Genomic DNA, 13,563 nt, shown 5'->3' with positions numbered 1-13,563 from the left:
TTGCCAAAGGTGTTTTCTCCTTGCTTATTTGAGAGAAAAATGGAGGAGGAAAATGGTGCATAAGGCAAGAGAAGCTGTTATACCTTTTATTTTTATAAAATAAAAATTGTATAACATTCTTTATTTTACTTAACTGATATCTGTCTGCATAAGGAATCCTAAAAACTTTTTTTGAGACTATTAACATTGTTGTTTCTCCTGCTACATCTCGTTTCTGTGTTTTCTAGTGATGATTGCAATAATTTTTTGTCTCATTTTTGTGGACAAGGTTATGGCTGTTAGGACAGTCATTGCACCATCAGCAAACCTTATATAACCAAACATTATATTTACGGAACAAAGACACTCAATTTTGGACCTTATTTTGTCCCATTTCTTTGAATGATATTATTATTAGTTTAGTGATGAAGCCTTTCCAGAGCCCTGTGGATATTTTACCGCATCTCTGTTGATGAAATCCATAACATCTATTGGCCCATGTTTGGTTTCAACTATAAACTTATCTCTTAGACTAGGCCAGGTTTCTAGTTGTTTAAAAACAAGCTGTTGTTCAGCCTCTCTTGAAAAAGAGCAATCTTGACACTACATCATTTAACAATTATAGTCCTATTTTGAAACTTCCTTTTATCTCTAAAATCTTAGAAAAAGTTGTGGCAATGCAGTTAAATAATGTTCTGGAGGCCCATAATATCTGTGATAAATTTCAGTCTGGCTTCCGTAAAAACCATCACAACTGGAACGGCCCTCCTTAAGGCCTTTGCACACTGAGTCCGGAATTTTCGTATTTTTTCGTATTCGTAATCCAAAAAATCGTCACGCACAGAGACCTTGCACACGGAGTCCGATGTGTAAAAATTAATGCGTTGCGAAAAAAAAAAAAAAAAAAAAAAAAAAAAAAAATAACAAAAAGTCTTCTCAAGCAGTGAGCACGATTTAGTTGGTCTCCTCTCTTCTTAAAAAGAGAAAAAGAAAGGAAATATTGGGTCCATTCAATTCTGAGATTGCATAGAGAGAAAGGAGAGTTCACCTCATCAAGGAGCTGCGGGATTATCCAGAGCGTTTCAGAGTTTACTTCAGGATGTCAGTGGCTCAGTTTGATGCTTTACTACTAGCACAATCTGTCTTTATATTCTGTGCATCTTTGTTTGTCATTGCCAAATGCTGCTGTTTTGTGCTATAGAAGATGTGGATCATCTTGTCAGATGGCATTCTGGATTTTTGCGTTTGCGTACGGTGGCTCTGAATTGTCAAAACGTCTCTCAAAATGCGTGCCACGGATGCGAAAAACACAGAAAATCGAACCTGATCCCAATATTTTTTGGACGGACGAAAGTTTCGGAGGGTGTGTGCAAACGTGATTGACATATCTTGAGGTCGAATTTATTTTTTAACGGACTCTCAGTGTGCAAAGGCCTTTAGGGGCCTTTTAGTTTCAAATGATATTTTGATGTCTGCTGATTCTGCTGAATGTTCTGTGCTGGTCTTGCTAGATCTTAGCGCAGCGTTTGACACTGTTGACCACTGCACTCTGATTGGTAGACTAAACTCTCTGGTGGGCATCTCTGGACTGGTTTTCTTCTTATCTTTCTGACAGCAGTTTTTCTATATCCATGTCAAGTCAAATTTATTTATGTAGCGCTTTTACAATAGGTAATTGTTCAAAGCAGCTTTACATATTAGAAGCACAGAAAAAAGGGAAGTGGTTAAAAATAAGCTGTACAACCAAGCGTGGTAATATGTAACATATACAAGATGGTGCTACATTAAGCCAATGTCGGCTGACTCCCAGGGGTGGAAAAAAACCCCAGGGAGAAAAACCCAGCGTGCTAGCACTGGGAAAAAAGTCCTAGGAGGGAAAAAACCCCTTGGAAGATATATATAACATATGTAAATGGATATGGAGATCAAAATCTGAATTATACATTTTTATTATAGAGATTAAAAATAGATTATATATAAATATATGTAAGCAGGATACGGGGGATTAAAAATCTGAATTATAGATGCAGCCAGAACTGGATCTGTAGGCCCATTGTCTCCTTGGGCTACGTTGTAGTCAGGTCCAGACACCAGGTTCTCCATCTGAATCTGGATACGGCCTGGATCCAGCACCCGGCAAACCTCAGGATAAGCAGAGAGACAGATATTAGCGTAGATGCCATTCTTATTCTGATGTACAGGTGTATCTAGTGTTATGGGAAATGTTCTCGGTTCCGGCCGACCTAATTATTGCAGCGTAACAATCCTTTAACGGATTTGAAAAATGGATTGATAATGTGTTATGTGTATGCAAGAGCAAAGAGATGTGTTTTTAGTCTAGATTTAAACTGACAGAGTGTGTCTGCTTCCCGAACAATGCTAGGAAGATTGTTCCAGAGTTTAGGTGCTAAATAGGAAAAGGATCTGCCGCCTTCAGTTGATTTTGATATTCTGGGTATTATCAACTGGCCTGAATTCTGAGATCGCAATAAACGTGAAGGACTATAATGCATTAAGAGCTCACTTAGTGTACTGGGGAGCTAAACCATTTAGAGCTTTATAAGTAAGTAGCAAGATTTTAAAAATCTATACAATGTTTAATAGGGAGCCAATGTAATGTTGACAGAACTGGGCTAATATGGTCATACTTTCTGGTTCTAGTAAGAACTCTAGCTGCCGCATTTTGGAGCCAGCTGTAGTCTGTTTAAAAGCCGAGCAGAACAACCACCCAGTAGAGCGTTACAATAATCTAGTCTTGAGGTCATGAATGCATGAACCAACTTTATTTCCCACATTTGTCATTGAGAGCATATGTCGTAATTTAGATATATTTTTTAGATGGAAGAAGGCGGTTTTACAGATACTAGAAACATGACTTTCCAAATGAAAGATTGGTATCAAAAAGAGCACACCCAGGTTCCTAACTGAGGACGAATATTTAATGGAGCAATCCCGTCAAGTGTTAGAGAGTATTCAAGGTTTTTTCGTGAGGGAAGTTTTTTGGTCTAAAGATTAGGATATCAGTTTTTTCTGAATTTAATAATAAGAAATTTCTTGTCATCCAGTTTTTAATGTCAGCTATGCATTCTGTTAGTTTTGTGAATTTGTAGGTTTCTGTCAGGGCGCTGAGGAAATATAGAGCTGAGTATCGTCAGTGTAGCAGTGAAAACTAACACCATGCTTCCTAATTATCTCTCCTAAGGGCAGCATGTACAGAGTGAAAAGCAAACGGTCCTAGTACTGAGCCTCTTGTGGTACTCCATATTTAACCTGTGATCGATACGACATCTCTTCATTAACTACTACAGACTGATAACGGTCAGATAAGTACGATTTGAACCATGCCAAAGCAATTCCACTAATGCCAATATAGTTTTCAAGTCTTTTTAAAAGAATGTTATGATCGATAGTGTCAAAAGCAGCACTGAGATCTAATAACGAGAGCAGTCTCAGTACTATGGTATGGTCTAAATCCTGACTGGAAATCTTCACAGATTCCACTTTCTTTCTAAAAAGGAACACATGTTGTGGTTGAAACTGCCTTTTCTAGTATCTTTGACAGAAAAGGTAGATTCGAGATTGGCCTGTAATTCACTAAATCTCTCGGATCTAGTTGAGGTTTTTTAATAAGAGGTTTAATAATAGCCTGCTTAAAGGTTTTTGGCACGTATCCTAGTGTTAAAGATGAATTAATTATATCAAGAAGTGGACCTACGACCTCTGGAAGCATTTCTTTCAGTAGTTTAGTCGGCATTGGGTCTAACATACATGTTGTTGATTTTGATGATTTGATAAGTTTAGATAATTCTTCCTCTCCTATAGCGGCGAATGATTCTAGTTTTACCTCAGGGACAACTACAGTGCACTGTCTGAAGCGGAACTGTAGATGGTTGCATGTTTTTAATTTTCTCTCTAATATTATCAATCTTGCAAGTAAAGAAGTTCATAAAGTCATTACTGCTGTGTTCTATGGGAAAACGTCAGCAGTTGAATCTCTGTTTCTAGTTAATTTAGCCACTGTGTCAAATAAATACCTAGGATTATGTTTGTTTTCTATTAAGAGATTTGAAAAATAAGTAGATCTAGCATTTCTTATGGCTGTTCTGTACTAAATCATTTTTTTTCTTTCCACGGAAAGGCGAAAAACTTCTAGTTTTGTTTTCTTCCAACTACGTTCAGCTTTTCTAACAGCTTGTTTTTAGAGCCCGAGTGTGCTCATCATACCATGGCGTTGGATTAGTTTCCTTAATCTTCTTTAGACGTAAAGGAGCGACTGCATCTAATGTGCTGGAAAAGAGAGAGCCAATAGTTTCTGTTGCAGCACCGAGTTCTTCTAAGTTGTCAGGTATACTAAGGCGATGAAACTGCTCGGGGAAATTATTTATAAAGCAATCTTTAGTGGTAGACGTGATGGTTCTACAATATTTTATGGCTGGGTGGTGGTTTTGTAGCCTTTGATAATTGTATTATACACAAGACTAAATAATGATCTGATATATCATCGCTCTGCTGTAGAATTTCAACAGCATCAATATCAATTCCATGCGACAGTATTAGATCTAGGGTATGATTACGACAATGAGTGGGTCCTGACACGTGTTGTCTAACTCCAATAGAGTTTAAAATGTCTGCAAATGCCAATCCAAATGCGTCTTTATTATTATCTACATGGATATTAAAATCACCAAACAACAAGGACTTTATCACGCAGCCAGTACTAACTCTGATAGAAAATCAGCAAATTCTTTGATAAAGTCAGTATGGTGCCCTGGTGGCCTGTATACAGTAGCCAGCACAAATGTCAACTTACATAATGTTACATAAAGCACCATCACTTCAAAGGAATTATATTTGAAAGTCTTTTGAGTGATTCTGAATATATTACTATAAATTACAGCAACACCTCCCCCTTTGCCTTTCTGTCGAGGATTGTGTCGATAATCATAACCTTGAGGACTAGATTCATTTAAAGTAATGTAATCGTCTGGTTTTAGCCAGGTTTCTGTCAAACACAGCAAAGTCTAGTTTATTGTCTCTGGGTGATAATTTCATTTACAATAAGTGCTTTTGAAGAAATAGATCTAATATTCAGTAACCCAAGCTTTATCATTTGTTTATCTGATTTATTTGTGATTTTCATTTTTTGAATATCCATTAGGTTCTTTCATGTCAAAATCTGTTTCTTTATCCTGTGGTGTGCCACAAGGCTTCTGTGCTCGGACCCATGCTTTTTAACCTGTATATGCTTCTTCTTGTCAAAGATAATTCGCAGTTTCAAAATAATATCTTATTTTTATGCTGATGACATTAAATTATATATGTATTTTAGTCCTGATAGACTAGACAAAACTGTCTCTTTTGCAGGATTGTTTGAGTCTCCATTAACAATTGGATGGCAGACAATTTTCTGCAACTTAATACAGATAAAACTGACGTGTTGATTATTGCCCCAGACAACATTACCCCTAAGATTAGGCAGGTTATTTTAACTATTCCCAGAACATGTCTTAAGACAAGAGTGTGATCAAGTGCTTTCTGTGCTTCCTTTCAAGCTTGAACTATTGGTTCGGTGAAGTCTTTTAAAAAAACATCTAGAGACGCATCTTTTTGGACAAGCTTTTAATTAACTACTCAATTTGACTGTACTGATGATACTGTAGAGGTATATTTTATTTTTGTTTATCTTGTTATTTTTATTGTAAAGCATTTTGTGACCCTCCTGGTCTGTGATAAGTGCTATATAAATAAACTTTACTTACTAATCAAATCTAATTTAATGCTATTTATTGCCAATTTTTTAATGCCTATATATATATATATATATATATATATATATATATATATATATATATATATATGTCACTAAATGTTGATAGATGATGAATTACAGCAATTAGAAAATTCATCATGTTGTTGTATTAGCAATCTGTCAAGTGTCAGCCCTTTATATTTGTTTGCTTCTATGTTTGCTCACATAATATATTTTAATACAGCCAATTAACCAATAAAATTGTTGTTTATCTGTAGTATACAGCTATGGAAAAAATTAAGAGACCACTTAACATTGATTTCTGAACTAGGAGTGGTCTCTTAATTTTTTCCATAGCTGTATATTTTTTTGTTTTTGTTGTCAGACAATATGAAATGGTGACTGAAACGCAGCCCATTAAAACTACACGCAGGGCTCGACATTAAGCCTCGTCATGTAGACACACGTACATAGGTCACTTGTATATTATAGTATTTTTTTGGGTGGAAATATAAATGTGTTCTGAAGTAATATCCTTTCAGAATATTGCAGCTTTGATGTATTTAAATCTGCATATTTTTGATGGATTATAACTGTATTAATGTTATGGGATTGTTTTAAATATTTTTTGAAAATACAATTATGAAATGTTTGGGGGAAAATTATACTTTTAAAAATGAAACTAAACCACCAGTAGGTGGTGGCAAGTAACCGTCTTAATGAGTGGGTCATTTATTCATTCATTCAAACGGCTTATGTAATAACGTTACACTGTGCGTTCACTTGGTTCACTAAAAGTTCATAAATGCAATCAATTGTTCTATGATTTGGAGACCCTGGACCTACAAAGACCAGTCATAAGGGCCACTTTTTTGAAATTGAGATTTATACATTATCTTAAAGTTGAATAAATAAAGCTTTCTAGTGATGTATGGTTTGTTAGGATATGACACAATCATTTGAAAACCTGAAATCTAAGAGTGCAAATAAATCTAAATATATACCTGAAGGCATTTTTAGATTTGTTTTTCTGAGTGACAAACCACAAAAGTAAAAACTCATAACTCTAAAACTTATAGCAAGGAGAGTCAAAAGGTAGGTATCATTTGGATAGAACACTTTTTACTTTTTAAAAATATATATATAAATTACATTACAATGGGATATTCTCACACTGAGAAAATTCTCCTGATAAAATTCAAATCAAATATATTTCTTAAGCAATTTTACATCGCTTTTTTATTTGATATGCAATTAATGAAGGAAATAAGAAAGGAGAAAAATTATTTGGTCTGGGATCTGGATCAAATTTTGTGGGTGATAGCATGAAGTAAGCAAAAGTTACAGCATTTGGAAGCAAGTGAGCCTGTTTGTTTAGCACCTACAGTTAGCGCCTGTGCGCTGTTTTTGTTGTAAACTCAATTTGTGCAGAGAGGGGGCGTCACATGACCCAGAGCGAGATGGCTGCTCTCCGCTCTAATATTCATTTATTTTCCCCTCTGAATCTTTCTATTCTAATTAACTTTACAGACTTTCCAATTATGTCTGATTCAACTTTGGACAAAGATTTTCCGATTTTCGGATCAACTTACGCTCGCAGAAATCCAAAGAAAAAGACAAAAAGAAGACCACTCTCATCCCTCGCTGCTAGCAGAAGCTAACGGCAATGCAACAGAGGCCCAATCAGACATGGCGCTGATCCTTTCTGAGATTAAAGCCAACGGCTCTCGTCTTGAAGGAATAACTAATCGGCTGGAGGGAATAGCTGGATCCGTCTCCTCTCTACAAAATTTGTTCACGGCTCTCACTGAAAGGATTGAGGGCATTGAGACCCGTCTAACAGAGGCTGAAGGGAGAATCTCATCCGCGGAGGACTCGGCAGCAGTGTCCGAAGGCCAGCTTGCTAATTTACTGACTAAAGTGGAACAACTTCAGTCAAAAGTGGACGACTTGGAGAACAGAGGTCGACGAAAAAATTTGAGAATAGTTGGCCTACCAGAAGGAGCGGAAGGCTCCGGTCCGCTCGCATCGTTTCTCCATTCCGAAATGGTAGACCTGCCCGCAGACTCTCTCACCCTCGATATCGAACGGGCCCACAGATCTCCTTCTTTTGCGCCTAGCAATACGAATTCAGCCCCGAGGAGTGTTTTGGTTCGCTTTTTGCGGTTTACAGAAAAAGAAATTGTTCTGAAGGCAGCGTTGAAGAAGGCGCGGAGCTTCGGTTTTACTTAGACTTATCCTCCAGTGTCCTGCAGAAACATCGCGAGTTCACCTCAGTTGTCAAGATCATGGTCTCTTGTGGCTTATATCGCGGATTCGCATACCCTGCCAGGCTCAGATGCTTACACCTGGGGAAGATTCGCTTGTTCGATGATCCGAACTCGGCTAAAGCTTTTTTGGACTCACTGGACAGATAACTTTCTTTTTTTTCTTATCTTTATCTGCAATGTAAGGTACTTTCTATTTGTCGGAGGATTACTTTCTTTTTTGAGACCAACAGACGTAAGTGATTAAGTGTAGCTTTTTCTCTCTCCTTTTCTTTTTCTTTTCTCTTATTTTATTTTCCTTTTCTCTTATTTTTTTATACTTTTTTTTTTTTTTATTTATTTATTTTTTTTTGACCACTACTGTTTATTTTAGCTTTTGATATTAATTATCCAGAATAATTTTTTTTTTTTTTTTTTTTTTTTTTTTTTGGAAGGGGATTTAAATGGTGTAGGACAGGGTTGCTATACTTTCAATTTTTTTTTTTTTCCCCTTATCATTGGGCTCTGTCATTTTAATTATTTATTATATTTTATATTTTATATAGGACGGACTCTTGAGGGGGCTATTTTTCTCAGTGGCATTAGTATGATGACGTTTATTTTCGTTCATCATCTCATTCTGTGACTTTTTGATGTTCTTTGTGCCCTATCGTTTGGGGATGGGGCCTGGGGGGGGCGGACTTTTTTGGGGTAATTCAGTGTTCAATATGTGGTACTGTTCTGTTCAAATTCAGTGTCTTCTTTGTGCAAGAATTATGTTTGTCAGCTCATCAGCATCTTTGAATTTTGTTTTTGTTTGCATGCATGATATAGTCAAGTTAGTAACTTGGAATGTGAAGGGTATTGGCCATGTTATAAAGAGGAAGAAAATTTTGACATTTCTCAAAAAAAAGAGCGTGTATCCATAGCTCTGCTGCAGGAAACCCACTTATCGGATAATGAGCATTGTAAGCTTAAAAGAGACTGGGTGGGCCAGATATATTACTCTTCTTTTACGTCAAATATTAGAGGGGTAGCAACTTTAATTCACAAGAACATCCCATTCAGTCTGGATTATGTAGAATCTGACTCTGAGGGGAGATTCGTATTAATCTCCGGCTATATTTTTGGAGTGCATCTCACTATTGGACATGTATATGCCCCAAATATTGACTGCCCCAGTTTTATATCTCAGACAGTTTTGCAGTTTAACCGGTTTTGCGGAAACCTGGGGTTCTTGGGCGGTGATTTTAATTGTATAATTGATAATAATTTGGATAAATCCACCCCACAGACAATGACAGGCCACAAATCCTCCCGTACTTTACATAATGTCTGTAAAGACTTAGGCCTAGCAGATATTTGGAGGGAGCTACACCCGAAAGACAGAAATTACACATTCTATTCTCACCCTCATAATTCTTATTCCAGGTTGGATTATTTTTTCGCACCGTCCGATTGCATTCACCAAGTGAAATCTTGCTGTATTGGCCCTATTGTTCTGTCTGACCACAGTCCTGTTTATTTAGACCTTGATGTCAATTTGTCCATTCCCAAATCTAATTATTGGAAGTTTAACGTTTCACATCTGAACAATGACGATTTTTGTATGTTCCTAAAACAGAAAATAGTCAATTACTGGCAGGACAACCAGAACTCTCCTGTTTCTTCGGCGACAAAGTGGGATGCTGCTAAAGCGGTGTTACGGGGCCATATTATCTCCTATGCCTCTTTAGTAAGTAAACTCAAGACCAAAAAAAGGAGAGAATTAGAGACCGAAGTGATCCATTTAGAAAACCAACACAAACAAATACCAAATCAGATCAATTGGATTCAGCTGATCAGAGCCAGAGCGAAACTAAATTTAGACCACATGGAGCATATTAAGAAATTACTGTTTTTTAGTAAGCAAAAATATTATGAATTCGGAAATAAACCTAGCCGTCTACTTGCATATCAACTCAAAAAAAAAAAAAAAAACACAACAAGAAAGAGTTGTAAAGGCAATCAGGACTCCAGAGGGCAGGGTCTCTTTTGATCCCCAGATAATCAATGATACTCTTTCCAATTTTTATAGGACCTCATACAAATCTGAGGGCTGTAGTTTGAAGGGGGATTTATCGGACTATTTGCGTAAAATTTCTCTTCCTGTTGTCTCTGAAGTAAACAGAACTTTTTTAAATGCCCCCTTCACTAAAGAGGAAATCTGGCAAGCTATTCAATCCATGCCATCAGGCAAAGCTCTGGGCCCAGATGGGTTTTCACTCGAATTTTACAAGCAATTTTGGAACGATTCGCCCAATCTTAAAGCCTCTGATTAATGATCTAATTTCCCATTTCATTTCTGGGCAAGATTAACGTAATTAGGATGAACATCCTACCTAGGCTGAACTTTTTATTTCAAAGTCTGCCCTGCTATTTGACTGCTGCTTCTTTAAAAGTTAAATTCCATTACATCAAAATTCATCTGGAATAAAAAAAAAGCCAATACTCAAATTTTCTACCCTACTGAAACCCAGAGAATTAGGAGGGGTTGCACTTCCTAACTTCCAGTTATATTTTTGGTCTGCCCAGATTAAAAATATGATAAACTGGTTTCTAAATAGAAGAGATTCTCAGTGGGTGGGGATAGAGGCTTTGAGGTGTTTTCCAAATTTGTTGTGTATTTACAGTGTACATAAAATGTAAAGATATAAGAAAGATATTTTGAAGTATTTAAATATTCCATGCATCCTAACTTTGAAGTCTCCTATTTCACTCAACTCTGACTTACCCCCTGCTATTCAGAACATTAGTCTTCGACCATGGAGACTGAGGGGAATTCAGGAGCTGGACCATTTACTTGACAAGGAAAGCTTGAAACCATTTCAGTTGTTAAAACAAGAATTTAATTTACCAAATAGCGATTTCTACAAATTCTTGCAATTACGACATTTTCTGGAATCACTTCTAAAGGACAAGAGAATACGCTTGGATATTTTTGATATAGAAAAACAATTGTACTCTTCATTTTCTCTAAAAAGGAAGATCTCTGTTTTTTATACTATGCTATCTAATGTTGGCTCCTCCTCCTTTGACCCTCTGAAATTAGCATGGGAAAAAGACTTTGGAACAAATCTCAGTGACGAGGACTGGCTTTCGGCATGCTCCAGCGTCTACTTTAGAGGCGCATCAATAGAGTCACAAGCAAAATTTTAAGTTTATTTACAGAACTTATTTAACACCAGTTCGCCTCCACAAGATTTTTTCCTAATGTTTCTCAATTGTGTTTTAAGTGCAAGTCTAATATTGGCACGGTTATGCATGTATTTTGGGACTTTGACATGATCAAGACCTACAGGAAAGAGATGCATAAAGTTGTACAGAGGGTCATTGGTAAATCTTTTGCTCTATCCCCGAAGGTCTATCTCTTGAACTGTAAAGCTGAATTGCACCTCAGCCATGATCTAGAATGTGGGCTACATCTTTGTACCTTTCTGGCAAAAAAATGTATACTTTTGTTATGGTCCACTCCTCAGGTTCCTTCTGTCAATATGTGGTTGACTCAAATTGCTACTTCCCTACCTTTAGAAAAATTAACCTGTGACTTACACCAGAGGTCTAATGATTTTTGGCGTGTTTGGTCCCCTCTTTGGAATTTCCTTGAGAATGTAGTTTGATTGTCTACATTTCTTGATTCTTGTCTAGTTTGGTGCTATTACCCTTCACTCGTCTATTGAACTACCATTGTATGATTGCATGATGAATGACTGTATGTACTGCCATAAGACACCTGTACCACAGTTTTGTTATTTTAAAATTGTAAAAAATAATAAAAACGTATTTATTCTTCAGTCTCTGATTTTGTATGCAAAAATAATTATTGTGTTATCTACTTGGTTTCATTTACTATTGGCTTTTAAAGTAGAGACACACAAACAGGAGTCCTTGGCATACATTCCTTACAAGAAATACATTTATATATTTATGGTAAAAAATGTACAAAATATCTTCATGAAACATGATCTTTACTTAATATCTTAATACTTAATACTAATGCTTTTTGGCAGAACAATTTATAATTTTGACCCATACAGAGTATTGTTGGCTATTGCTACAAATATACCTGTGCGACTTACGACTGGTTTTGTGGTCCAGGATCACATTTAATGGAAACACTGAATTTTAAAGTGATGTACACATTACTACATGTACTCACTAGAGTAATGAGTTATTTTAGAGCTGGAGTAAGCATTATTAAGTCCACTTGAAGGAGTAAATGAACCGACTGAGTGAATTCGGACACTTCTCTGTAAAATTACACTTCTGGATATTCTCCATTTCTGTAGAGCTGCACATTTTAATAATGATCAAATTTGAGAATAAAACTAACCTGTTTGTTCCTCAGTATCTTCATGTTTCATTCTGAATGTTTCTTCAATCTTTATATCTTCAGTCTCATCTTTAATAAACTCCATCTTTATGTCTTCAGTTTCCTCTTTAATAATTATCTTCATATCTTCAGTTTCCTCTTTAATAAATGCCATCTTTAAGAAGAGAATAATTAACAAGAGTTAATGGTCTTAAATGACCCTGTTTGACAAAAACACAAAAAACTAACGCTGCAAATTAATAGACTTTATATTTAGGCATTTATGACTGATGGAAACATGATTAGTTAGTTTGTTAGTGTTTGTTGTTCTCGTTCATGTTCACTGTTTGAGCAGCACGTGTCGTGATTCACTGAATCATTTATCGAAGTGTTTGACTCAATTGACTCGGAGTTGAAAAGTTCAGTTTCTCCATCATTACTCTCCAGAGACTGAACTCGTGTTCATAAACTGATTTATGATATATAGAGAGAGAAATGAGACGCAGGTTTACTGTTTCTCATCAGTGGATATGAGCTTTACTCACACAAATATCCTTCATTACAGTTAGATAAAGAATCACCATGTTACATTAAATAGTAAATAAACTCATTTAACATCGATTGTTTAAAACAAAAACACAACTATAAATCACTGAACTGTTTCTATCGATTAAAACAGCTTAAATTCTTAAAACAAACCTTTCTTCAGCAGAATCACAGAAGCAGGAGCGCGGCGCAGTCGTATGACGTCATGTCGTCACTCCAAAATAAAAGTCCTGTTCAGACGCGGCATTGTCTACAATCACAGAAGTGCATTGAAATCTAACTGATTCTCCATTTAACTTCATATGTTTTGTATTAAGGAGACATTATGCTGTTAGAAATACATATCGGTCAAGCTCCAGCACTTTTTATAAATTAACTGCAAGCAGGCAATATACGAGCAAACCACAAATACAAATTCAAGTTTAAATACATTTTCATTGCATAGTGATTATGAAATGTAGATTCGCAGAAAGATAATGTGTCCCTTTCTCAACAAAACATTTTAGTTAATGGTAAAAGTCTTTTGATGATCATGAAATTACTGCTAAAAATATTTATTCCCCAATAAAATATGCCATTTGCACATTCTTTTCTAAATAAAATCTAACAACAAAAATATTTAGTCAAACTTTAAAACAATACTAACTGGCCCTCATTTAGTTCACTATTAATAGTTCATTATTAATAAATCA

The 13,563-nt window shown here is 36.0% G+C and overlaps 2 protein-coding genes across 2 annotated transcripts in view; one reads left to right on the top strand and one right to left on the bottom strand.

Moving 5' to 3' along the window:
* The window catches only part of LOC137014450 (piggyBac transposable element-derived protein 4-like), a 9,342-nt gene extending 1,382 nt beyond the window's left edge, over positions 1–7,960 (top strand). Inside the window, exon 2 of the mRNA XM_067378773.1 lies at positions 7,295–7,960. Coding sequence (XP_067234874.1) covers positions 7,295–7,960 — 666 coding nt within the window. The remainder of the gene's footprint in view (positions 1–7,294) is intronic.
* LOC137005681 (uncharacterized) overlaps positions 1–13,563 on the bottom strand; it is a 1,355,627-nt gene that overhangs the window by 991,345 nt on the left and 350,719 nt on the right. The window lies entirely within an intron of this gene.

Source organism: Chanodichthys erythropterus, chromosome 3 (genome assembly GCF_024489055.1).
Source record: "Chanodichthys erythropterus isolate Z2021 chromosome 3, ASM2448905v1, whole genome shotgun sequence".
Taxonomy (NCBI): Eukaryota; Metazoa; Chordata; class Actinopteri; order Cypriniformes; family Xenocyprididae; genus Chanodichthys; species Chanodichthys erythropterus.
The sequence above is the reverse complement of the archived record's forward strand: the minus strand, read 5'-3'. Positions and strand labels throughout refer to the sequence as shown.